This window comes from Sorex araneus, chromosome 3 (assembly GCF_027595985.1).
Source record: "Sorex araneus isolate mSorAra2 chromosome 3, mSorAra2.pri, whole genome shotgun sequence".
Lineage (NCBI taxonomy): Eukaryota > Metazoa > Chordata > Mammalia > Eulipotyphla > Soricidae > Sorex > Sorex araneus.
Window position 1 is genome coordinate 187431203 of NC_073304.1, and position 26069 is coordinate 187457271.

At 39.7% G+C, this 26069-nt stretch overlaps 2 protein-coding genes across 2 annotated transcripts; one reads left to right on the plus strand and one right to left on the minus strand.

The window, feature by feature from the left end:
• Positions 1-5786: 5786 nt before the first annotated feature.
• On the minus strand, positions 5787-18521 carry DERL2 (derlin 2). The gene is made up of 7 exons (XM_004604946.3): positions 18415-18521; positions 17489-17554; positions 15349-15422; positions 14126-14219; positions 13196-13391; positions 12885-12975; positions 5787-6283 (listed from the first exon to the last, which is right to left on the minus strand). The coding sequence occupies exons 1-7, from the start codon at positions 18505-18507 to the stop codon at positions 6178-6180; spliced, it is 720 nt and encodes a 239-aa protein (XP_004605003.1). The 5' UTR covers positions 18508-18521; the 3' UTR covers positions 5787-6177.
• Positions 18522-18561: 40 nt separating this feature from the next.
• On the plus strand, positions 18562-24822 carry MIS12 (MIS12 kinetochore complex component). Its single transcript, XM_055132372.1, has 2 exons — positions 18562-19017; positions 23298-24822. The coding sequence occupies exon 2, from the start codon at positions 23338-23340 to the stop codon at positions 23956-23958; it is 621 nt and encodes a 206-aa protein (XP_054988347.1). The 5' UTR covers positions 18562-19017; positions 23298-23337; the 3' UTR covers positions 23959-24822.
• The last annotated feature ends 1247 nt before the right edge of the window (positions 24823-26069 follow it).

Here is a 26069-nt window from a genome sequence, read left to right on the forward strand (position 1 = left end):
AGTTTTGGTTTTCACTGGAAAAGGAAGGTCCTCTGAGTTTCATTCCAGTTTCACCTATTCTTAAAGAAAAGAATGTCAGGAAAGGGGTCAGAGAAATAGTTCAAAGGACTGAGCCCCTGCTTTGAAAGCAGGGGACCAAATTTGATCCCTGGCATGATCTCTCAAGCATTGCTGGGTGTGGTCCAAAGAATAAAAAACAAAAAATTTTTAAAATGAAAAGGGGAGAAGAAAAGGAGCTATGTTAAAGAGAGAACACAAGCTTCTTCAGAGAAAGGAGAGATGCTGAGATGGCTTTTGGGAAGGGGTTATTTATGATTCCTCCAAGTTACATGATTTGGGGTTCTCTATGCTTATAAAAGTTGACAGGGGATAAAGAGAGAACTCAATGGACTGGAGCACATACTCCGCATGCACCAGGCTTGGTTCAATCCTCAGAACCTGGTAGTCTTCACAAGCATAACCAAAAGTGACCCATGAGCAGAAACTTGATCAGAAATTAAAGGACCTGAGAGAAAAAGGGGCACCAGATAGTACAGGTGACAAGGTATTTGCCTTGCATGCAGCAAATCCCAATTTAATCCTACTCACTGCATATGGTTCTCCAAGCACTACCAGGAGCCACTCCTGAGTACAGAGCTTGGAATAACCCCTGATGAAGTTTCTCTCAAAGATGGTCCAGCTTCTCTGTTTGGACTGTGTCACTGAGTCCAGTGACACGAGTCCAAATCAGGCCTTAGTTTTATTACTCACTGAAGTTTATTACCAAAGGAGTCATCTAACTTGACTACCTACTTTAGAAGAAAAGATCCAAAATTAAGAGTGGGAAAATGACTACTCCTTCCCTTCCTAAATTCAAGGAATTTAAGTTATTTGCTAATTTACCACAGAAAGTGTAGCAATAACAACAGTAAATCACAGCACACATTTTTTAATGAGTGAAATATTTTTATAGAACTGTATAAGCTTTTTGTAACTTCTCCCCTTTTATTCACCTCGTGAAAATTTCAGAGTTTTAACGCTCAGGTTAGGAAAAGCAAAAACAAACTGGGCCTGAGGCTTGTAGTTTGGAAGGAGTAACAATCTTTCTTTGGAAGAAACTGTTCCATTATGTTTTATTGGCTTAAATTTGGTCAAGGAGGAATTCTAAAAATATTTTTGTACAGCTAAGGATTCCAGGACAGTGACTGGCCAATAATGGTGGGTGGAGACGGAGTAATTAAGCATTCTAAAACTTTATTACCATACTAAGAAACAACTTTCCCAAATGATATTTGCCATTTTCTGTACACCCAATGTCTTTTCATTTTATGTTTCTTAACTGTGCATTATTGTCATTCTCTTATGAATACCTGAGTTTCCTGGAAAATCTACTTGGCTCTGCTTGGCATAAAACCAAAGCCCCATTCCCTTTATAAAGCTTTGTTTTGTGGTTTGGAACCATACCCAGATGTACTCAGGGTTTACTTCTGGCTCTACACTCAGGGATCACTCCTGGCAAGGCTTTGGGGACCATATGTGGTATTGGGGATGGAACCTGGGTTGGCATTCAACGCTGTACTATATCTCTGGCTCTTACAACTTTAAATTTTGATGCTAGGCCCGGAATTTGATTCCTGGCACTCTTCAAAAGAAGCTGGCTCCAGAGTTTTAAAAAAATGTTTCAAGAAAAATAAGTCACGTGTGGATATCTCATCCATCATGTCTGGCCTAATGACCCAGCTATTCTGCAGACTCAGAGTAAAACATAGGGTTAAAAAATAAAATCCTATGGAACAAAGATACAGCTTTTTGTTTGGGGGCCACATCCAGCAATTCTCAGGGTTTACTCTGGGCTCCGCTCTCAAGAACTACTCCTGGTGGTGCACAGGGGGCCATATGGGATGTCAGGGACTGAACCTGGGTCAGTCACATGCCCTACCCACTGTACAATCTCTCTGGCCCCTGGAGACATAGTTCTATGGGCTGAGTAAATGCTTTGCATGTAGGAGACATGGGCTCCATCTCTGACCTGCATGGCTTCCTAAGTACCATCAGTAGAATCTGAAAACTGCCAGAAGCTGCCCAAGCACCCTCTGCCCACCGCACTAGAGTAAAATCTTGTATAGGGCTTTTAGATGTAGATAACAAGCAAATAACTATTCAAAGAATATCTGAACCATTCTTCCAAAAAGTGAGGAGTTAGACAAATATGTATTTTTTTGTTGTAAGGCTGGACCACATTCAGTGCTCAGGGTCTGTGTGGTGGCACCAGGTGGAGCAGGGTATTGAGCCCTCGCCTCCTTCATGTGCTTAGCTTATTGAGCAGACCATGACCCATACTTTTTTGTTGTTCGTTTGGGGCCGTGTTCAGTTGTACTCATGGGTTACTGCTGACTAGTTGCCAGGGGGTCACTTCTGACATTACTTGGGGAACCATGCTGTACTGGGGATCAAAACAAGTATTGAATAATATATTTTATTTTTTGCTTTTTGGGTCACACCCAGCGATGCTCAGGGGTTACTCCTGGCAGTGCTTGGGGGACCATATGGGATGCTGGGGATCGAACCCGGGTCGGCCATGTGCAAGGCAAACGCCCTACCCGCTGTGCTATCGCTCCGCCCCCTGAGTAATATATTTTAAATGTACTTAATTATTACAATACACTTGCACCTGGCTGCGGAAATTTTCTTTTCGTACAAGACTAATTTGGAGGAAGGGGTACACACATTAGTGGTACTTGGGGGACCATGCAGTCAGGAACCAAACTCAGGGCCTCACACTTGAAAGGCAAGTTCTACACCACTGGAACCACATCTCCAACCCTATTCATATTTTGTTTTAGGATCACAGCATTGCTTGGGGGCTATTCATGGCTCATGTTGGGGATTATGTGGTGCCAGAGATGAAACCGAGGTCTCCTGCATGCAAAGCATATACTCAGCCCACTGAGCTACCTCTGCAGTCCTAATTCTCTCTCTTACCATGACCATACCGGGTGTAGTCACTGTTGTTGGCTGGCTTCTCTGACCACCAAACCACTGCCCATGATTGTATTTCATTTTGTTCCATCCCACTTCCAGTCAATTAACTTCAGCAACTACATACAAGCTTGCATGCACATAGTAATCCATTTAAAATTAAAAATACCAGATGATAGTTTGCTGATCAAGAAACAAAGTATTTATTCAGCACCCGTGTGCCAAGCACTGCTAGGCACTGTGGTGGATACAAAAATTTAAGACATGGTCCCTGCCCTTAAAGGAGCTTACATTCTCATGAGGGAGACAAGACTAATATACATGTACCAGCTAGGAACAGTACAAGACAATATATAATTTGGTGTAAGAGTATGTCTTACAGACTTGAAGCTTGGTAGGGATTCAAAGAAAGACCATAAAATAGGACTTAAGAGTCAAGATTTCTTGAGGAGCCAGGAACAGGGCCAGGTCTTGAAGGACTGAAGAGATTTAAATTTATGTCCTTGTTAGGCAGAAGTGGAAGTAAGGTTCAGAGGAAGACAAACAATACGCACTTGATATGGCAGCTAAGTCTCTGTGGATTTCTGAGCAGAGAAGCAATTTGATCAGAGTTGAACAATTTAAATAAAAATTCATAAAACATGCTAGCAGTTTAGGAAGACATCCTGCAGAACACTAAAAATAATTGCAATATAACTAGCAATACAGATGACACTCACCTGTCAAATGAAAACACATCCACAACTTAAAAATTCTATTAAGGGCAGATGACAATTCTAGGAAGCCCCTTACTCAATAAGCCAACAGCTCCAATTATTTCCTAATTGTCATGGGCCTCAAAGACAGAATGAGTTTCATTACAAAGATCTAGAACCTGGGTCCTCTGGATTTGAAGAGACTACACAAGAGAGTATGAGGATATTAGGACATATAGTGTGACACAGAGAAAGAACAAGTGAAGAGAAACAAATAGAAATCCATAGTGAAAAATCCCCCACCAAAATGTATATAAAATGTATCTCCTATGGAGATGCAATTTGCATGTCCATTTAAAAAAATGAACTTATACTATATTTCTACAATAAAACAACAAAGATGCCTTAGGTGTGCTTTTCAGTATTACTGGTAGAATCCAGAAATCCTTTACATTGTGTACACACACACACACACACAAACACACACACACACACGCACACACACACATTTTATATATAGTTAAATTGGTCACAACTCCATGTATCAAATGTCACTTTTCAGTTGACCTGCATTACGAAAAGGAACTGTGTTCTGAAGAATCAAGATTGGGAAATATGCTGGGGAACAAAGTAGAGACTTTTCCTCAATTCTAGGTAAGTCTACGGTATCCTGCTGTTAGGGATGGTGGTAGTGACTGAAATTACCACTGACCAGGACAGCATAATAATACAGTATGGAATCCTGTCTCTAGAAATTCTCATCCCATAAATAAAAACTGCTTAATTGACTGCCACTTAGGTCATGAATTCAATGTTTCCCATTTTACCTAGTCAATTGTGTACAAACAATCCTTATTAAAGGGATTGCAAATAGATTTTAGGATTAAAAATTTTTTGCAGCATTCCATGAATTGTACAACTCACAGTTAACTAAGATACCTATTTCCAAATAAACATTGTTAAAAACCACATCTAATTTAATTCACTGATAAAGCTTTCTTGAACAGAAAAGGTAAGACAAACTTTGAGAATCTTGTAAGGATTATACATTCTAGGATTTAAGGATCTTAAGAAAAAAAGCACTTAAGAAAAAAAATCAGTCTCATTAACCCAGGTTTGGCAACACTGAAACACTCATCCAAAATTACTGACTAGCAACATGTAAAATATTTATACTAACTCCATTACTTATGCATATTCCATTTAAAGATACTGAAATATTTTTCACTTCACAATTTGAAAATTTCCAGTTAGAATATTTATGATTACCTCGTTCCATCATTCTGAAGAAAATTTCATTCTAGAAAGCTACACTTAAACCAAGCTGGAACTTTTTGGGAAATGGTCCCAAGTCTACATGCATTTATGAAACTATCCAAAATTCGTTCCTTATTCTTCTGAGTTCTTTGAGTTACATAAAGCAGTATAAATGCAAAACTGCTGAGACCCCGTAAATTAATATTTTGGACAGGCATTATGTTTACTCCTAATTTTGTTCACCCTGTCTTAACTTTTATCTGTGTGAGAAGCATTTGGCTTTACAAAGCTTGAGTTTTCATGAAGCAAATGACAAACATTAACAATTAAAGACCCAGAAAAAATTTTAACCTTGCCTACAGATACCTGTTCTTTTGGCTCCAACAAAGTCAAATTCTTACTTGGTTTCTAGGTCTAAAGATCTTCCTGTTGTCTTCACAAGATGTTGCAATTATCTGTTTTGCCCCCCGACTATATCTTAATGGGGAAATGCAAGAGAAAACAAGATGCCACGTTAATTTTTTCTTTTATAGCTGACTTTCCTATGGCTGAATTCTGCTGCTGTAAGAACCATCCTCTTCCCCTTTTTTTCCATGTTGTATGACAACTTGAAGTTTTGCAGAACCCAGATGAGAAACTATGAGATAAAAAACAAATCTTTCTACTGGAGCTGGACTTCTGAATTAATAAGTGTATATAGCCAAAGTATAAAAATTGCCACGTGTTTCCAGTTATGAAATGAAATCCAGTTGGAAGCTGTGAGGACACAGGAAGAACAGGCACATAAACTGCTCTGAGCTCAGACCTATGCAGGAGAGCTAGAATACATTATCATAATTTAAAAGATCACACAAAAAAGCTTTAATTCAGTGAGAGTGAGATGGAATTCAGTTTTATTTTGTCCTCTCTGAAAATTCCATTTACACCATGGCCTCGTCAATCAAAGAAGAGGAGGAAAACTTCTGCCTTAAGCCATAAAACTCAAGTACTTGTGTACTTGTAACTTTAGAGTTGGCAAGTTATTTGTTTCTCCATATTTTTGGCTCCAAGAGATTACACTTTCATTACCAGCGTAGTGAAGAACCACTGGCAAACTGCTGGAAATGTCTTCTGGATTAATCAGTGTACCATTTCATAAAGTGCTTCTGGAGTTAAAATCTGTCAAGCTGTCAAAAGTGTCCACACTTTTGCAACACAAAGGATAAAAGAATCCCCTGGGCATGTCACTGAGTCCGTCCCAGCTGGGTCTCGTTATTGGCACTGCTGCTTAACCACCCAGTCGCTGACCCTCACCCCAGGCAAAGCCTCCTGGCCGTTCTTCAGGTAGTGGATTATAATTTGGATCTTCATCTGGTGTATCAAAAATAGCCTTCCTGAAAGATAGACAACAGATATAATTTAGTCCAGAGTCATCTTAAGTCCTACCTACAGTCTCCCAAAAGTAAGATCAGTCTCCCAAGAAGGTTTCCATCAATGGATAAACATCACATCTGTGGGGCTGGAGCGATAGCACAGCGGGTAGGGCGTTTGCCTTGCACGCGGCCGACCCGGGTTCGATTCCCAGCATCCCATATGGTCCCCTGAGCACTGCCAGGGTTAATTCCTGAGTGCAGAGCCAGGAGTGACCCCTGTGCATCGCCAGGTGTGACCCAAAAAGCTAAAAAAAAAAAAATCACATCTGCGAGTTATGCCCACAAACCATCTCCGGCACTGCCTCCATGTAAGCTCGTTTACTGGCCTTGCTAAATAGATTAATGGATAAACCTTGAAAGAGATCAAAAAGCCGGAAAAATTTCTCCAGACACCCACGAATGGCCAAGACACCCAGTGTCCACACAAACAGAGCCTCTGCGGCTGATTGCTCTGACATTCCAAAATTGCTGCCATGCCCCTGGCCAGACTCCACTTTCTGGGGACTGAACAGAAATTAATATGCTTAAAAAATCAAGTATGTGGGTTTAGTGGCTGAAATCAAGTTTTTCTCAGGGGATCAGGATGAGCTACCTCCCCTTACTTCCCAGTACTTCTGGAAGCCCTAGCAGTCATACCCACACCCCAAAGCCACCACCTAGTTATAAATTTAACTGCAGATGTAACATCCACTTAAAAATTCTGTACTTCCTGGAGTGCATGGCTGCAAATGCAGCCGTGTGAAATCTCAATCTCTGCAACACTAATAAACCAGTAGTAGCACACCAAACTGGAAGGGATGTAATGTGGAAGGCAACTAACTCAATTAACAAAACAAACATTGAAGATTTAACCAGTAACATCTTAATAATCTCTCATACAAGGACTTAACGTCTCCATGGTGAGATACAACTATTTACACTAATTTTTTTCTAAGAAAATATTTTTTGATAACTCTCTTAGCAAAATTACTGATAACAAACAATATAAAATAAAAGGCTTAAAGGGTGGATGTACATGGAAATGATGGGAGTGGTGTTGGAATACTGAATATGTGTAACAAATTATCATGAACAACTCTGTAAACCAGTGTTTATATAAAGTATAGGGGAAAATTTACATATGTATGTTTTACCTATTCCAGGTAAATTCCAACATATATTAATATAGAATTGCTTTAGACGTTTTATTAATTATAGATGAGACAGATTACCATGAGATTCAAGTATAAAATAAAATTTAGAGGCTGGAGCTATAGTACAGTGGGTAGGGCGTTTGCTTTGCATGCGGCTGAACCAGGTTCGATACCCAGCATCCTAAATGGTCCCCTGAGCACCAACAAGAGTAAAACCAACAAGTGGTTTTAAATTTACATTGGCTCTTACTGATTTATTTTCTGATCGGATATTTGTTGTTTCTTAAAGTTTTGTTGGAATAAGCAATATAAAGCAAATTTGTCATGTGCTTAAGGGGGTAGGTTGGAACTGGAAGGGAGGGCCACAGTGATGGTGTTGGAACATTAAATGCTTGAAACAACTGTATAATGAACAACTTTGTAAATCAGTGTTTTCAATAAAAGCTAATTAAAAAAACAACAAAAATATTTCATCTGCCTCTCAATGCAAGTTAAAAAAATCCATAATTTCCCAACATTTATATTAACCCTTTCTATAAAAACAATGTATGTTAATTGTAGAGAAAACAGCAAGTATATGAGCAAAATGTCTTTAATATTTATGAACATTGTTGAGATTTTTATTTTTCTTGTAAAACTTTTACATATATACGTTCACAAAAGTTGAATCAGGCTATTTCTGTTTTGCAAGCTAATTTTCAATTATTTTATAAAATCTGCCTCCAACAACCAAGGTATTACTCATTAGTAGTTAAATAAATCAAGAAGCATGTTTGAAAGTCTTTTAGAACACTATTATGGGGTCAATCGAAATCTTCAACCAAGGGCTAGTGAGAGCTCAGTAGTTAAGAGTACCCGCCTTGGGGCCAAAGCAATAGTACAGCAGGTATGGTGTTTGCCTTGCACGTGGCTGACCCAGGTTCCATCCGCGGCATCCCTATGGTCCCCCAGCACCGCCAGGAGTAATTCCTTAGAGTAAAGCCAGGAGTAACCCCTGAGCATTGCCAGATGTGACCCAAAAGCATAAAACAGAGTACTTGCCTTATAAGCATCTGATTTGCAGTGCAGCCTAAATTTACCAAACGCTGTTCTGATGGCTCAACTACTTGAAACACCCCAGGAGTGCTGTGCAATCTCTGACGAGAACTACAGATTGATGAGCAACCCCAGGTGAGCACAGGTATGAGTACAACTGAAAACGTGTGACCTCCCCTTTCCCCCTTGAGCAAGTTGTTTTAGCTCTGCAAATGTTCAATTCCCATCATTTCAACAATAACATAGGGAAGGGAAAGAGGGAAAACCCAGCACCCTCTATTTTGCAGTACTGGGTTGATTAAACTGGCAAGGTTTAATATATTCACAACTTTTTACCACTGAGCAACATTCACTCATATTTCTAACTGTACTTGGCCATAGCTAGTAACATTTATAAAATTAGAAGTGAATCTGAAAATTCATACTTTACTTAAAATTTAAAGAACTTAATTCTTATTATAAAAACATAAGTTAGACAAATATAAGGCTTCACAAGCAATTCAAAAAGAAATTCAATTGATCATAAACATAAAAATCTTTGCTTTCAAGGTTGGAATTTATCACATGTGTGTGGGGCAGAGGGTAGGTAAGATAGGGAAGGGACCAGTATGACAATAGTTGGAAATGATCATGCTGGACAAAAAGATGGACAAAAAGCAAGAGTAGTAATTAAAATATTAATTTACAACTTATGTGGTGGGTAAACACATAACATTCATTATCTTTTCCAGTTTCCTAGACATTTGAAAATTTTCATAAGGTATTGAAACAAAGAGAACTAAAACAATGCAGATTTGTATTAGAACTGAAAGTATCAGGATAAATAGAGTCAATCACACTGAAAACATGAAATCCAAACTTCAACAACCAAATTTAAAAATGGACCTGTCAAAGTGGCAAACTGGGGGACGTGGGAGTGAGAGGAAACTTAGGAACACTGGTGGAGGGAAGCTGACAACGGTGGTGGGATTAGTACTGGAACACTGTATGTCCAAAACTCAACTCTGAGTAACTTTAAACCAGGCTGCTTTATGGAGATGGAGTGATAGTACAGAGGCTAAGGCACTTGCCTTGCACATACCAGATGTGGGTTCGATCCCCAGCATCCCACATGGTCCCCCAAGCACTACCAGGGGTAATTCCTGAGTACAGAGCTAGGAGTGACCCTTGAGCATTGCCATGACCCCAAAACTAAAACAAAAAACAGGGCAGTCTCGGGCCGGGGCCGATGCCGGCTCTCACTCTGCTGAGATTCGACCTGGGTGGTCATGCTTTTGCACGCCGCTTTGCTGCTGAAAAACCAAGATCCAGAGCCAGCTGGTCCCAGCAAGTGCTTGCAGCCATGTCTCCAGACTGTGAACTAAGCTTCTGCCCCACGCCGGCTAAGCGGGGAAATATCCTTCTTCCTTGGTTTTTCTTCCCTCTGGGAAGAAGTGGCGTGGCGTCCGCCATATTATGGGACTTTTAAACAGGTATGAACTTGGTGGCGCAGGGAAAAAAAAATGTGTTTTGAACTTAAAACTGCGTGACGCTTGGGCAGTCTCGGGCCGGGGCCGATGCCGGCTCTCGCTCCGCCGAGATTCAACCCGGGTGGCCATGCTTTTGCACGGCCACTTTGCTGCTGAACAACCAAGATCCAGAGCCAGTTACATGACTTCTGGTCCCAGCAAATGCTTGCAGCCATGTCTCCAGACTGTGAACTAAGCTTCTGCTCCATGCTGCCCCAGGAAGGGAAATGATGCAATTTCCAACATAAATCTCTCTGGACTTAATTATTAAAATACAAAAATCCTAAACCGCGCGGCCGCAGACTTTATATCTTTCATTCTCATCAGTGGAAAACTAATTATCAAATGTTTCCTTGTCAATAGGGCCGTATTTTTGGGGGATAAACTCCAACAAGAATAGTGAGTTCTGTGTTGAAACTCCAACAACAATAGTGAGTTTTGTGTTGAAATATGGAATGTAATCAAGGTAAAGAGAAAATGAAGTGAAATTTATCAGTTATGCAGGTGGGGGTGGAGGTACTGGGGGTGGGGGGGTAAGAGATATACTGGTTTTTTTTTGGTGGTGGAATATGGGCACTGGTAAAAGTACGGGTGTTTGAGCATTGTATAACTGAGACATAAGCCTGAGAACTTTGGAACTTTCCACATGGTGATTCAATAAAATAAATTAAAAAAAAAAAAACCACCACAAACCTCCTTGTTGCCTCCCCCACCACACACAAATGAACCAACCAAAACAAACAACTGCTCCCCGCCCCCCATAGGGTGCTTTAATAAAATAAGGAAAATTATTATGTAGTCTAAAAATATAGCTGTTTAAACAGTCATATGTGTACATATGCTGTTAGCAAAGAGGAAGTAGGAATAGATACATTCCAAAATCATTGAGTTTATCTAGCACCCAGAACCTGACTCCTATCTTCCTCCAAAAAAGAAACCAAGGCTTCTTGAAGAAATAGCTGATTCTAGCATAGGTCAGGCAAACACCTATAAAGTGATAATAAGGGATTCAATCTGTAAACAAAATGTAAAACCATGAATTCATACAAATATTAACTAAAATTTGATAAGAGAATATGTATACAAAGAACCTTCCCACAAATACTTAATTAGAAAAAGAAATAAAATGTTATAAAGACTTTTATACTGTTGACAATCTGATTAACTGAAACCCTGTGCTAACATGCTGCAATTTATAAGAATGCTGTTCACTAACCCTTTAAACTATCATCATGCCCTATTTCCTGATTTTACCCAAGTAGAAACTTGTCTTTGCTTATAGAAAAATACATATTAAAGGGAGTCATGGGGCACTGACACTTAACTTTTAGACACCGCTGGGTGGGGGATTCATAGTGGCTGGTGATATGGCTCAGGGTTAGAGTATATGACTTGCATGTATGAGGATTAAATTTAATCCCAGCCCCCCCCAAAAAAAAGTCCTTTTTTTACTGTGATTTTTATTCTTTTTCCATTTTGGAGTGCTGGGAATCAAACCCATAGCCTCAAGGCAAGTGTTCTATTGAACCACATCCCCAGTCATGGTTTCTTTTTTCCCTTTTTTTAAAAAAATATGGTTCAGATACATTTAATCTTTTAAACTCTTAAACTAGAAAAGGGTAAGTTTTAAGGTGTGCCTTTGAGGATGTAACAAAATGAATCCCTATTGCTCATAAAAATGTAAACTTGAGAGTGAGTATGACAGTACAGAGGTTCAAGAATCTTCCTTGCATGTGGCTGACCTTGGTTCAAACCCTGGCATTGTATGGTCCCCTGGGCATCACTCAGTGACATCCCAAGCAGAGTGCCAGGAGTAGCCCCAACACCAAAGAGTGTGTCCCCCCCCCAAATCTTCCACCCTTTGAAAAAAATAAATAGTAATTCTACTTTTATGAAGTTCGCCTTTGAAAATGAACAACGTTGTGCAAAGACTTAGCTAAAAGAATGTTTACCTCTTCAATTATAGAGGAAAAAAAAGAACTAATGTAAATGTCTATTAATAGGGGCTAAATAAAATTATACTCTACTCATGTAATGGAGTATCATGCAGCTGTTACAATTTATAGGACATAACAGAAAATTTCTATTATGTTAAATAGGTTATGAAATACCATTTAAAAATGTTGACAATAGAAGACTGAGGAATACATATAAAAAAATTATGGTAGCCATTGTTATATCCAAATGGAGAGATTATGAAGGCTTTAACTTTCTTATTTTTGATTAGTCTACAACAAACCTTTTGTAACAAAAACTCACATTTTATTTTTCAAGTGAGCCTTTTTAATGCAGTATATCCCAAGGACACAAAATCTGGAGTAGATAGAGGTCTTATAAATCAAAGCTCTACCCTCAGGAAACTGAAGTACAAAAGAAGGAGAGGGACTTGCTTAAAATCATACAGCTGGTTTACGGAATAACTACACATGGTTTCCAGCCTAAAGTTATATTATTTCCATACTATTCTTTACTGATCCTTATCATCTGCTTGAAAGGCCAATTATTTCACTACTAGGAGTTGCTACTAATTAGTTTTGCCCACTTTGCCACCTCACTCCTAAATTAGTACAGCAATTTTCATGAAACCATCAGGTTCCCTCTAGAACAGAAAGAACAGAAAGAATCATCTGCGACAATTACTAAGTCACCTCTGTGATATCTTAAGCCCGTTACCCTTGCTCGTATCACAATCCTGGCAGTCTGTTCCTACAGAAACCAAACGTTCCTCAAGCGCAGAGTGCTCAGTCTGTAGATATTTACTAATCTGAACAGAATTAAGTGTGTCAGAAGATAAGGAAATTTCAAGAAAACATAAATCATGAACACTGTCTTCATTTAGACAAATGAAAATGTAAAGAACACATAACACGTGAATTAAATACATACAAAATAGATGGTGTTTTCAGAATTCTTATTCCACCAGGCTGATTGGGAAATACATCTTCCAAGAAAAAATATATATGTCCAACAGCTATACCTAAAAGTAACCAGAAATTAAAGGATTAAAATTCCCATTGCAGGTAGATACACCAACACAAAATCTTTGTATTTAGAATGTCAGTATAATTATTAAAAAACCTCTTATAGTCTTTGAAATTAAAGCAAATCATCCTATAAGAGATATACATGAAAGCTTGACAGAATATGAAAAATGGTGACTAAGTTTACAAGTGAAAAGGTAGTGTTAAGACTCTTACCCAAGAGGTCCACAATGATTGAATTCCCCAACAACAAGGAAAAGCCCATGAGCACCCAGGGTAGAAAGGGAGCCTGGAAGTTGAGAAGGCCGAAGAAGTTCATGCGGACATAGGGATTCCTTCGGCTCCACACGTAGACAAGCATTATTGTAAAGGCCTGGCCCAAGAAAACTAAACTCACAAACAAACCAAAAAGCTAGCAGATGGCATTAAGGAAAACATCAACATTATAAATACAATAGGGAAGTCTGGAGAATAGAACTAAGGATTATGTTCTAATCAAGTTCAAAGTAGGAAAGGTAAACACTAGCTACAGCTTCAGTAGAGAAAAAGCCTGAAAAATGGAAGATAAAACAAAACAAAACCCGGAGCAATCAGGCAAAATCCCGCATAGGGTAAATCAATCTGGTTTGTAGCTACTTCAAATTAATATTCTATTTTTGTGAAGTTCTTGCCTTTTTGAAAAACATGTTAATTCCTTGGTCAATAATTACAATGACATGCACTCACCATTAGCATCTTTACAGATGTAAATAAAGTCAGCTGGAGCAAAACCATCTTGTCAGACAGGACTACATTCAAGTGTGTTATACAGGTAACAGTCCTTTTTTAAAAAAATTTTGGTAGTGGCCAAAAATATTTCTTACCAACTTAGTTTAAAAATAAAGCACATCCATCATTAATAATATATCTAAGACGCTTAATAGTAACCCACCTGGGCTAAAAGTTCCTTGATTTCCTCATAGCCAAAATACATCCTGTTTAACCTCTAGGTTTAGAAAGTGTGTTGCAAAATAAACAGTTGTACTCTGTTGCTAAAATAAAGAGATCTATTTGTTCAAATTATCTAGTGAACAATGGGAAATGAAGTGTTTTTAAAAGCGTGTAATTCAATGTGTTCCTGGGTTTGTTCTAGTTGTTGAAGGATACAGTCATTAAGAATCCACCAAATAGGAACATAAATACAAAATCTGCTGTCCGACCTCGGAAAGAGCCTTCTTCTAGCATTCGACAGTAACGGTATCTTAAGTTCCAAGTTAAGAAAATATAAAGCACATAAATAAGAAAAAAGTAGTATTTAATATATCACTTAAGTACACTTGGCCTCCATATTATTTATAAGAAGCCAAGCTTTCGTTTCTGTAAGAATTTTTATGATTGGTGGTATGATTATATCTCTTTTACCAGGGATTTTGGACAAGACAAAGACCGTATTTTAAAAAAGAAATTGTTCATTACTGGGAAACTAAGTCAAATCCTGCATAAACATACTTATAGTCATTTACTAAACATTTTCAAATTTATATCATTTCCCCCATGTTTAACTAGGCCACATGCTTAATTTTTCATAAACTAGCTTGGAAGAAGTCCCCACCAAGAAGTCTTTTGTGATGACTACTTTCTCAGGAAAGGTTTAAATATTTCTATGCCTCAGTCAATAAAAATGTAATTTGATTTTTTAAAAAATGTAAATTATCAGAAACTTTCCAGAATGTGTATCACATTAGGTGACAGGAATCCATCTTAGAGTAGGAATCCTATAATCCCTTGGAGACCCTCTTTTTATTGCAGATGAGCTGAGATGTAATTTCCCTCTACATCCAGAAAGTGGGAGAGGTAGAGAAATGTCCTTCCCTGTACTCCCAATCACCACCAGTACACAAACCAGCACACAATTCCATTCTTTTTCAACAAACCAGAACCTGGAACTACACATTATGGCACTGTATTTTCAGTCAGTTGTATCAGCAATTAAAATCTAAGGAGCTCTATTCCTGCGTCTACTCCCAATCTACTCTCTCTTTGTTGTATGTCACTAGGAAAAATGCTTTAATTTATTGTTTATATTACACTTCCTTTTGGAACTGTAATATGCAAACACTCTTAAAACATTACTATTTGACCAACGACCCTGAATAGTTACAACTAATATGATAACCAACCAGATTAATAGTTTCAACTTAAAAGATACAATTTTTTTCTTTTCATTTTTTCTATTAGAGTTTTGGTTCTTGTTTTGTCGGTTTTTTTGGTGGTAGGACTCAAACTCAGGAGTTCATAGATGTAAATCTCTCTTAACTGTATCTGTGGCCATCAAATACTATATTTAAAAACACTTAAGGTTTTCTGCTACCCCACTTAATAAAGGATACAAAAAAATCATGTTAAATAAAAAATTGAATCCAACTGGCCCAAAAAATAAGAAATTGGTGATTAGCCTCCATATCTGTTAAAAAAAAATAAAAGAGAAAATTGATATAAGTACAATATATTACCAGCAAATACTTATCTAATAAGACAAAAGGAATATCCTATGACTGATTACTTAACGTCCTGGAGAGATACCAATTTCTGAACCCTAGGACATGCAATCTGACAGTGGATTTTTCTATGCTGCTTCTAGGTGAAAGTCTGAAAGATGTCATTTGTTCCTTAAAATTTCTAAGAATAGAACAAGAAACTGCAATTATTCCCCTCAAAGAAAACCACATACCATATGTTCAGGCCAACCACTGAAAGAACCTGAAGGAAAGTTTAGCTTAATTTACCAGAAACAGGGCTTTTGTGTATGTAATAATCCAATGTAACTTATAGTCTTGAAAACACTAGAGTAAAACCTCCAGGAATCTTGTATAAATTGCCAAGGAATATTTCTATAAATTTGACAGCCAGAAATGTCTACAGTAATAATTCTAACACAAATACTTAAGTTCTACTCTTATTGGTAAATGAAAGAACACTCATTTTCATTTGTGAAACTTGACACACTTTTCCCTACTTAGTCCAGATACACAAATTTTGAGAATATACAAATTTACTCATTACAGTAGAGAGCACTTACCATTTTAAAGTGTTTTACATATTCTATTATCTCATGGAATCTTAATAATTCTGTGAGATGAGTATGCAGATACTGCTATCCTGATTTTATAGACAGGAAACTAAATGACTTAGGTATTTTAATATGGCTTGCTCAAGGCAAAGCTTGTAGAGGGACACTGAACTCAAAACTAGAATTTCAACAGATACATGGTTTTATCAAGAGTTCACACTGCGCAAAACTAAGTAAAATAGGGCTGGACTAATAGTACAACTGGTAGGGTGCTTGTGTTGCACATCTTGGTTCAATCCACACACCACAACCGGTGCCAAGCCCCATTGAGTGATCCATGAACACTGAGTCAGGAGTAAGTACTGAGCAATGCTAGGGATGGACCAAAAACAAGAAACAAACAGATAAAAATGCTAGTCATACAAATAACACTTAGATGAAATCATAGGACACATAAGTATGGGAGTTTTTGTTAGCATGATGTGATTTTTGGAATATGCATCAATTTAAAAGCATTGAGAGGAGGCTGGAGTGATAGCACAGTGGGTAGGGCATTTGCCTCCCACAAGGCCAACCTGGGTTCCATTCCTAGCATCCCATATGGTCTAGTGAGCACCGCCAGGGGTAATTCCTGAGTGCAGAGCCAGGAGTGACCCCTGTGCATCTCCAGGTGTGATCCAAAAAGCAAAAATAAATTAAAAAATACATAAATACATAAAAGCACTAAGAGATAGGAGTTTCTGAATTGGACCATGGTGATGAAAAAAGCAGGGGTTGGTAGGTGTGTCCAGGCAGTGAGTAGACAAAATAAGGTCATTGTGAGATTCCTCCTGATGTTAGGTAGCTTCTATTTTTGTGGGGCCCCACACAGAGTATTTGGGGGTTACCAGCACCACACACAGATGAAGATCAAACTGAGGGCTTGCATGCATTCAAACACTTGAACTTTTTCAATGGCCCTTTAGACCACAGTATTAACTCTGAACTACTGATGCCTAATTACAGGGACTGGACAAATCAAATCAGAATCATGAACAAAACTTTTACAAACAAAACATAAGTTTGTTTTTTTTTTTTCCCCTGGGCGGGGCGGGGAGGTCGATGGTGTAGGAATTGAACCCAGGGACTTACACATACAAAGCAAGTGCTCTACCATGGAGTCACACCCCAGTACCCAAATAAAATTTTTTTCTTTTGTGTGTGTGTGGGATGGGAGGGAGGACCCCACACTCCACAGTGCTCAGGGACAAATAAAAATTCTTAATTCCTATTCATGGAGAGGTTTGAATAGCTCTTAAAAGTTCCTTAAGTGATTCATAAAGCAAACAGAGGCTGAAAAATCTCTACTTTGTCTCCTCTATCCCTCTCAATAAGTCTTATAACTAAGTATTCCCAGGATTTGTTACTAAACAGAAAGAAAAGTTATAAAACATTAATGTTGGTTGTGACGGACTACTTACTTGAAAGTGTTTAAAGATTAATTCAGGATTGAAATACAACTGAAAAGGTGTGATTAATTCCAATTGCTGAAAGAGAAAAAGAGATTATTTATTTACAGTGGCGATGCCAGAAACCACCCCAAGGCTCTAAGACATGTAAACCACTGTACTATATCTCTGGCCTTAAATAAAGTTCCTACAGCAAGCAAATCATTCAAACTTGCCCCATTTACAGGATAGACCACACGATTTTCAGCTCTAAGACACTTACACCCTTCTAAGATTTCGTAGGCGGGAGAAAGAGACTCTTTAATGAAGGACTCTGTAGAACTGCATCCCCAATACCTTGGTATTGACAATATCTAACACAAAAGTTTGTTTTGGGGGGCATTAGCTACAGCTGACGTGAAAGCATGGGGGCCTGGGCTCTTTCCTGGAAAGTACAGATGCAATGAACCTGCACATTACATGGGCAGAAACTGATGACAGTTGTGAAGCAATACTACTCACTCAGAGCAAGCAAGACTCGAAGTCGGGACTGGGCGCTTGCTTATAGCCCGTCTCAAGGCTTTTCCCTCAATAACTTCCAGCTTTTTAACCTCCATACCTAACTTTATTAAGCGGGGCCTTGCCCCCAGCAGACATTACGATCCCACCTGCACACAGTTCTCAGACGTGTTTCTCGGGTGGGCGGCTCCCGCAGGGATAACTAATAGTTACCCTTCACAGCTGACCAGCCTCAAGAACTGATCCTCCATCCCGCTGGACGAGGTACTCCCTTCTCTTCAACCGGGTAAGGCCTCTAGAGAGAACCCCGAACTCCAGAGCGAACCTCGTACGCTTCCACTCACCCCTGAGACCAACCCCTCCAAGGCCCAAAGAGCAGTTTTCTTAAGACCACGTCAGAGCCAGCCCGGAGGGTGAAAACTGGCGCTGCAGCTTCTTACCACAGCGGCAGTTGTGAGGACGCAAGCAGTAGTGTAGGCTCGGCTGACCGGTGGGATCTGCAGGTATTCCAACCGGAGGCTCTGGTACGCCATCTTCCCCACCACCGCCTGCCCCCCTCCACTTCCCCTTCCGCCCGTCAAGCCGCGCGACGGGGCGGGACTAAAGCAGGACTCTCGGTTAGCCTCCCGTTACCGTCCAATCAATGTCGCGCGGCCGATCATCCACCAATCGCTAGAGTATTTAGGAAAGTCCAACGGCCAATCATAAGTTGTGTCTTTGCAGCGTTCCCGCCTTTCTCCTCCAGCCACCAACGTCCGGAAGAAGAGAGTAAGTACCGGTTTCTTCCGCCAATCCCTGCCGGCCACCGCTCGCTTTCCCGTCCGGCCCAACTGCGTCAGCCAGTTTAGGTAAACCCCCGAACGTACAGCTAGCCAATCGGAAACGCGATAGCATCCCGCCTTTGCGTTCATTCGCTGAGACAGGCATCCGTCGGAATTTTACGAAGCTCGCGAGACTGCCTATCGTTGTCAGCAAGCGGTTGTTTAAAGGAGGTGGCGCGAAGCTGGTATTTGGTCGAGTTCATACCGGTTTTGGAGACTAGGGTAAGTGTGGCCGGGCAGCATTTTCTGTGGTGAGCAGCGGAGAGGAGTTAAACTGGGTTAGGCAACATCGAGAATGCCGGACCAGCTTCCGAGAGCGGTGTTACCGGTCCGGTCGCGAGTCTACGACCTGAAGATCCCGGCATGCAGTGGGGCGCAGGGCCGGATGGGAGCCGGTCCTTGCGTCCGGAAGTACTCCCTTAACATTGGGTTCTAGGGCTCTTGGTCAACTTGCCGCGTCTGTAGCACCTCCAGTGTTTCGGCTGCAGATGTTTTTCAAGACCTACTTAACAATCCCTTCCCCACCCCCCAGGACCTCTAAATCTAAGGAAAGTAGATTAACAGACCTTGGAATAGTAATATCCTATAATTGAAATGTGACTCTCCGAAGTAAGTGCTGATGAGAATTTAGAGGAGGGAGGGTAGGGGTACGGCATCTTGATCCTTTTAGGAAAGCCATCACAGGGAAGAAAAAGGCCTGGTTTGGCCAAAACCAAAGTGGACATTATGACAGGCAGAGATAGCTATCATACTTCGGTGGGTTATAAGAAAGCACTAAAATAATTTGAAACAACGACTATCAAGTCTGTTTTAAGGAAGGAACCAAATAAGAGCCTGAAGAAACACATATGAGGGTTTCATCTCCAGGAGCACAAACAGAATTGTGAATGGGTAACTTTAAAAAGGGCCGATCTGAAGAACTAATAGTCATTAGGTACTCAAATTTACATGGCAATCTGAGAATGTACATTAAAATACATTCTGCCCCCAGCCCCAAGCATGTGCACATCCCCTTAAAACAGTATTGAGCGTATTCCTTAACCTGTTAGAACATCGTCTTTGTCTGCAATAGTGTGTTGGCAGTACCCACACAAGAGAAAAGCATGATAGGAAGATTTTGAAAATTGTCAGATTTAAGGTGGATTTTTCAATTTGGGGGATTTGGGGGCTTGATTTTGTTGAATAGAGATCAGAAAATAATGCAGGATTAGTAGAGACAGCTGCGGTTTTGAGGCGAGGATTATGTAGACTTTAAGGAAACAAATCATCAATGCTTCCCATTAACAAGTTGGTCCATCTTTTGGGGAGTTAACAGTGGATAGTCACACCTTTTGAAGAGTGAAAACTTGATTCTGGACTCCTAGAATAGTGAAGTGTGAATGTGGAATGTTTGGAAGGTGGAGTTTAAGTAGCTTAGTGGTTAACCAATGTGTGGCTAGATGGTTTGGATTTTCAAGAAACAATACTGAAACAGCTTGGCAAAAATTGGCAAAAAAATGTTGAATAATACCAGGTGTTGTCAAAGAAATTAAAAAAAAATTTCATGCTGCAAGTAGGAGTATAAACTGGCCTCAACACCCTCAACACCTGTATTTAAATAACATTTTGGAATTATTTAGAGAAATTACATATGAGTAAACTGTCCCAGCAACCGGTGTAAATATTCTGCAAGTTCCCAGGGAGACATTTGAAAAGGGTATTTGTTATAGGAGCCAGTGGGTTAAAAGCACTTGCGTGTGGCTAATCTTGTGAGAGCCTTGACTCCACATGGACCCCCTAAGCATTGTTGGGTGCAGCTTTGTAGACTCCCCAGCAATGTGGGTCTTATCACTGCAACTCTCCACTGGGGTTGCAGTGATAAGAGACCTTGCTATCACTGCAAGCCCTAAATTCTACCGTGTTCTAACCCTCAAATTGAACTGCTGACTTGATCAAGAATCTCTGAGAAGAGCACAACATTTTTGGTAGCAATGTTCTAAAAGTAAATTGTCTGAAGGAGAACATGTACATTAAGTGTGATATGTGTATGTGATAAAACTTATTGAATACTTGAGTTAGAATCAATGAAGTATAACAATGTTAAATTATTGTAAACAGACAAAACATTTTTTTGGGATTGGGGGAGATAGCTTAAGGGTCTGGACCACATGCTTCACAAGCAGGAGCACTGAATTTCAGTCCCTATACCTGGTTAGTACCACTGATAGACCCCAAAACCAAAACAAAAGAAAAAAGGAAAAGAAAACGAGGGCTGGAGATAGTTCAGTGGGTTGGATGCTAGCCTTGTTGTGGCCAACCCAATGATGTATCATTCCCGAGCCCTGCCAGGAGTAAACCCTTCAGCACTGCCAGGTGTAGCACCAAAACAAAAAGCAAATACCAAACAAAAGCCAAAGAAAAATTACTTACTTTTAGCATTACATAAAACTTATTTAAGATGATTTAAAGTTGAGTTAAAATACATATATTTAAAACACTCAAGTTTCTATGGGAGATTAAAGAAGCAAGAATAAAAAACCTAGCATGAATCAAAAAGGGGCTGCCAGGTGGTTTGAAGGACTGGATTGCATTATCTAGGCCCGATACTGCATGGCCCCCTGAGTACCAAAAATAGAAAAAAGGAGGATGAAGAACCTTGTAAATTATATTGGAAATGAATTTAATCCTGTAGGCATAAGGTAGTATAGAGAAGATAAAAATGCTGCTAATCTGAGGGCCAGAGCAATAGTACAGCTAGTAGGGTGCTTGCCTTGCATTCAGCTAACCCAGGCTCCATCCCTGGTGGTCTCCCCCACCCCCCAAAAAAACCTGCTAATTTAAAGAATTTTTTTTTCTTTTTGGGTTACACAGCCAATGCACAGGGGTTACCTCCTGGCTTTGCACTCAGGAATTACTCCTGGCGGTGCTTGGGGGACCATATGGGATGCTGGGAATCCAATCCGGGTCGGCTGCATGAAGGCAAATGCCGTACCCACTGTGCTATCGCTCCAGCCCCCCCTAAAGAATTTTTAAAACAAAATTATGATTATCACATATATGCAGATTACTCTATAATAGGTAACCTATGAATGAGGTTACAGAAAAAAAAAATGTATCCTAGGGGTCAGAGACATAATAACAGGTTTTAAAGTGCTTGTCTTCCATGCAACCAAACCTGGCATCACATTTTCCCACAACACTCTAAGTCACCCATACCCCTGCTGGATGTGACCCAAAACACCACCTCTTTCCAAAAGAAATTTCGTCCTCCAAGTGATTGTATCTATTCTGTTTTGATTGAGGAGGGTAGAGGTACTCCTGGTAATGCTGTGGGATTCAATGTGCCGTGTATCAAATCAACTTTGACTACAAGCAAGGCCACAGCTATTCTATTATTAACCATTATAGGTTAATAAAGTTCTCAAGATTTTATGACATTTTTCTTGCCATAAAAAGATTTGATTGCATTATTTGCTTCAAAATCTCCCCCCTCCCCTCCCTCACCCTCACCTATTTTACTATTTAAAATTTTTTTTTTTGGAATTTGTGCTATCCTGGCTATGCTCAGGGCTTACTCTCAGCTCTGTGCTCAAGGATCACTCCTAGTGGGGCTTGAGACCATACGGTATGTCAGGGATTAAACCCAGGTCAACCGAGAGCCAGGCAAATACTCTATCCACTGTACCTATTGCTTCACCCCTATTTGCTTCAAATTCTTTCGTGAACTTTACCCAAAAGTCACCTGGTAATTGGGGTAACCTTTGTTTGGGCTAATTTTCTTTCTAAATAATGAAACTTACCTTATTTTTATGCAAATGATATGGTTACAGGTAAGAAAAATTACTTAGCTTAAACTCGCACAGTGATAGGGAGGTAGGAATGCTATTTTCCTAGATACACATGTTGAAAGACTTCCAGATCCCTGAAAAATACATCAGGCCTGTAAATTTTATAGGAAGCTTTCTCAGTTTGTAACTGATGGTTAGGTTGGAACACAAGGGAGGTGAAGATATTGGCAAGGCGGTGGTTCAAGTGATAAACCACGGAGCTTGATTTAAGTGAAGTGGGAGAGAGCATGAAAGAAGATCAGGGGACTGAAAGTCTTGAATTAAAGGTACAGATGTGTGTAGATAAATGAAACTTGGAAGGATAGTGTATGAGGCTGGGGTCAAAAAGAAGGTACACTCAAGAGGAGGTATTATTAATAGTCAGGTGTCTAAGAGTAGAAATGAAAGTCATTGCAACTCAAGAAACCAGAATTTCCAAGGAATTAGGTTGTTAGCTTAATTTGTCAAGAATAATATCAATTCTGAAGACTGATCCTGAGGCCAGTACCTTCAACAGATGAGAGTTGAATCAAGTGGAGTGAGGTTTTGGAAAGGGAGGTTATGGAATGAATTTCATAGGCAAGGGTCTTTATTGTTGATAAGTAAAATTGGAAGTAGCATTGGGTATTTACAATGATGCTGTTACTTTCCTTAAGATGATTTTCCAAATGAATTTCTTTCTTTTTACATTTAAAGATTTTTCACAGTCAAAATTAACACAGCAAAGTCGGTCAAGATGTCTGTTGATCCAATGACCTACGAGGCCCAATTCTTTGGCTTCACACCACAAACTTGCATGCTTAGGATCTACATTGCATTTCAAGACTACTTGTTTGAAGTAATGCAGGCTGTTGAACAGGTTATTCTGAAGAAGCTGGATGGCATCCCAGAATGTGAGATTAGTCCGGTTCAGATTCGTAAATGCACAGAGAAGTTTCTTTGCTTCATGAAGGGACGTTTTGATAAACTTTTTGGCAAAATGGAGCAACTGTTTTTACAGCTGATTTTGCGGATTCCTCCAAACATCTTACTTCCAGAAGATAAATCTCAGGAGGTGCTTACTTACAGTGCAGAAGAGTTCCAGCTTCTCCATAAAGAAATTGAGCAATTACAGGAGAAATATAAGACTGAATTATGCACTAAACAGGCTTTTCTTGCTGAATTAGAAGAACAAAAAATTGTTCAGGCCAAACTCAAAAAGACATTGACTGTGTTTGATGAGCTTGAAAATGCTGGCAGGGAAAATGGAACAAGTGATTTTAGGGAGAGCTTAGTGTTCCTAGTCCAGAATTCTAGAAAACTACAAAATATTAGAGAGAATGTGGAAAAAGAAGGCGAAAAACTGAAAGTATCTTAATTTCTGAATCATGGAAGGTGACTCAAAAATTGGAACTCATAAATTATTTATATCAATGATGATTCCTAGCCTTAGAGTGTATTTTATTGGATTTTCCTTGTGCCTTGTATTGGTTCATTTGCCTGAAGTATCTGTGTACTACCCTTAACTAATCTTTGAAGCATCTCTTTCTTAGAGACTTAAGTTGGTAAGGAGCAATTCCCCATTCAATAATAATTGTAACCTTGATCCTTTCAACTTATCTTTTGGATGAGACTAAATGAGAGAAAGATTAAATGGGTGACATATTGGAGGCTACTCCTTGCATGGTGCTTGAGATTGCTTCTGACAGTACTGAGGGGCAGTACATGCACCTCCGGCCTGTTGAGCTGTCTCCTTAGCCCTTTAGTGGCTTCTTAAAATACTTGGTTTAAAATTTCTGGTATCCTACTTGTATATGGAGTGTGATCATGGTAGGTCTGTTAGAGCCTCACAGCTCTGCTATATGTGATCTCTAGTGCTACAAGTGATTTCTAACTGCACTGCAGTCAGGTGTGTAAGTACCTCAACTCAAAAGATGTGTGAGCACCGTGGTCGGAGAATGTGACCTCTGGCAAGTAAATGTGTAAGTACCACCACAATTCATAGTGAACACTGCATCCAGAGCATATATGCATCAACTAAGATCCTCGGCCAGCATGTATGCAAGCACTGAAAACAAAGGAATTCATACCTTGATGAACACTGTGGCTTAATGCACAGGTACCGCAACCAGATTGAGACCCTGACAACAACCACGGCTAAAAATGTATGAGCTTCATAACCAGGCACATGTGAGAGACCTTTGGTTATTGTAATAGTGACATCAAAGGGGAGGTGTAAGAATAAATTAACTAACAACAACAAAAAAAGATTGTTGTTTTTATTTCTAAGGTAAATTCTTTCCAGGACTAAGGTCTTGATAATGTTAAACCCAATGTGTTATTGGAGCCCAGCAGTAGAAGATCTTGGACTAACAAGAAACCTTGAATGTAATAGCTAAATCAATACTAACTGAGATATTTATGCCAATTTTTTTTATATTGCAATTACCGTGCACTGGATCACTGAGCATGCGCTGGACCACTGAGCTATGTTCCCAACCAAAATGCATGTTTAAAATTTTTATGATGTTTTCTTCCTCAGTACCAACTTTTTGCCCAAATGAAAAAAAATTTTCCTTATATTTTTTTCTAAAAAAATCCATTAGGATTGTGGGTGGAATGGTTATATCTGTTTGTTTGTTTGTTTGTTTGTTTTTGGGCCACATTCTGATTCTTCGGTGTTACTTCTGCCTCTGTACTCAAGAATCACTCCTGGCGGTACTTGGGGGATCATATGGGATGCGAGGGATTGAACCCAGGTTGGCTGCATGGGAGGCATGCACCTTACATACTGTACTGTCTTTCCAGCCCCAGTTATATCTTGAGTGGGGGGACAAGCACTGGCAGGGGCACACCTGCCAGTGCTTAAGGTTTACTACTGAGCTCTGTGCTCAGGGATTGCTCCTGCGTCTCCCAGTACCATTGATTCTCCCCTATTGCCCCAGACAAAAATAAAATAATTGGACTGGAGAGATAGTATTTTGGGTAAGGTGCTTGACTTGCAGATGCATGAACCAGGTTTGATCCCTGGCACCACCTGTGACTCCCCAAGCACTGCCAGGAGTGATCCCAATTTCAGCATAGAGCCAGGAATAGGTCCTGAGCACAGCTCAATGTGGCACAAAAGACAAAACAATAATTGCCTTGATGATTTGTGATCTGGTAAGTGTTGCTACTAGTTACCTGTTAACTTTGTCTAGAATACATGACTGAAAACATGTATTTTCTTTGGGCAAACAAACAACTATTGCATGCTATCAAAGGATAGCCTTTTTAGATACCCTGTCTTTGGCTAAAGAAGGCCAGTGCAGTTGACTAAGCCGGTCAGTAAGATTCATTAGAATTTTATTCTTGAGCAACAGGACACAGGATCAAGAAAATGAGCTCAATTATCAGAGGTGCCCTGCACATTTGAGGGGGGTGGGGGGTGGTTCTCACATCAGAAAGTGCTTGAGGGATCATGCAGTGCTGGAAGTCAAACTCACTATA

What these genes read in the sequence shown, in the direction of transcription:
- DERL2 (XM_004604946.3), bottom strand. Translation starts at nt 18,507, where the DNA reads ATGGCGTACCAGAGCCTCCGGTTGGAATACCTGCAGATCCCACCGGTC. An exon ending in TAATCTTTAAACACTTTCAA is followed by an intron (nt 15,423 to 17,488) that starts GTAAGTAGTCCG and finishes TTTTTTTAACAG; the next exon opens with ATATGGAGGCTAATCACCAA. An exon ending in AATCATTGTGGACCTCTTGG is followed by an intron (nt 12,976 to 13,195) that starts GTAAGAGTCTTA and finishes GGTTACTTTTAG; the next exon opens with GTATAGCTGTTGGACATATA.
- MIS12 (XM_055132372.1), top strand. Translation starts at nt 23,338, where the DNA reads ATGTCTGTTGATCCAATGACCTACGAGGCCCAATTCTTTGGCTTCACA.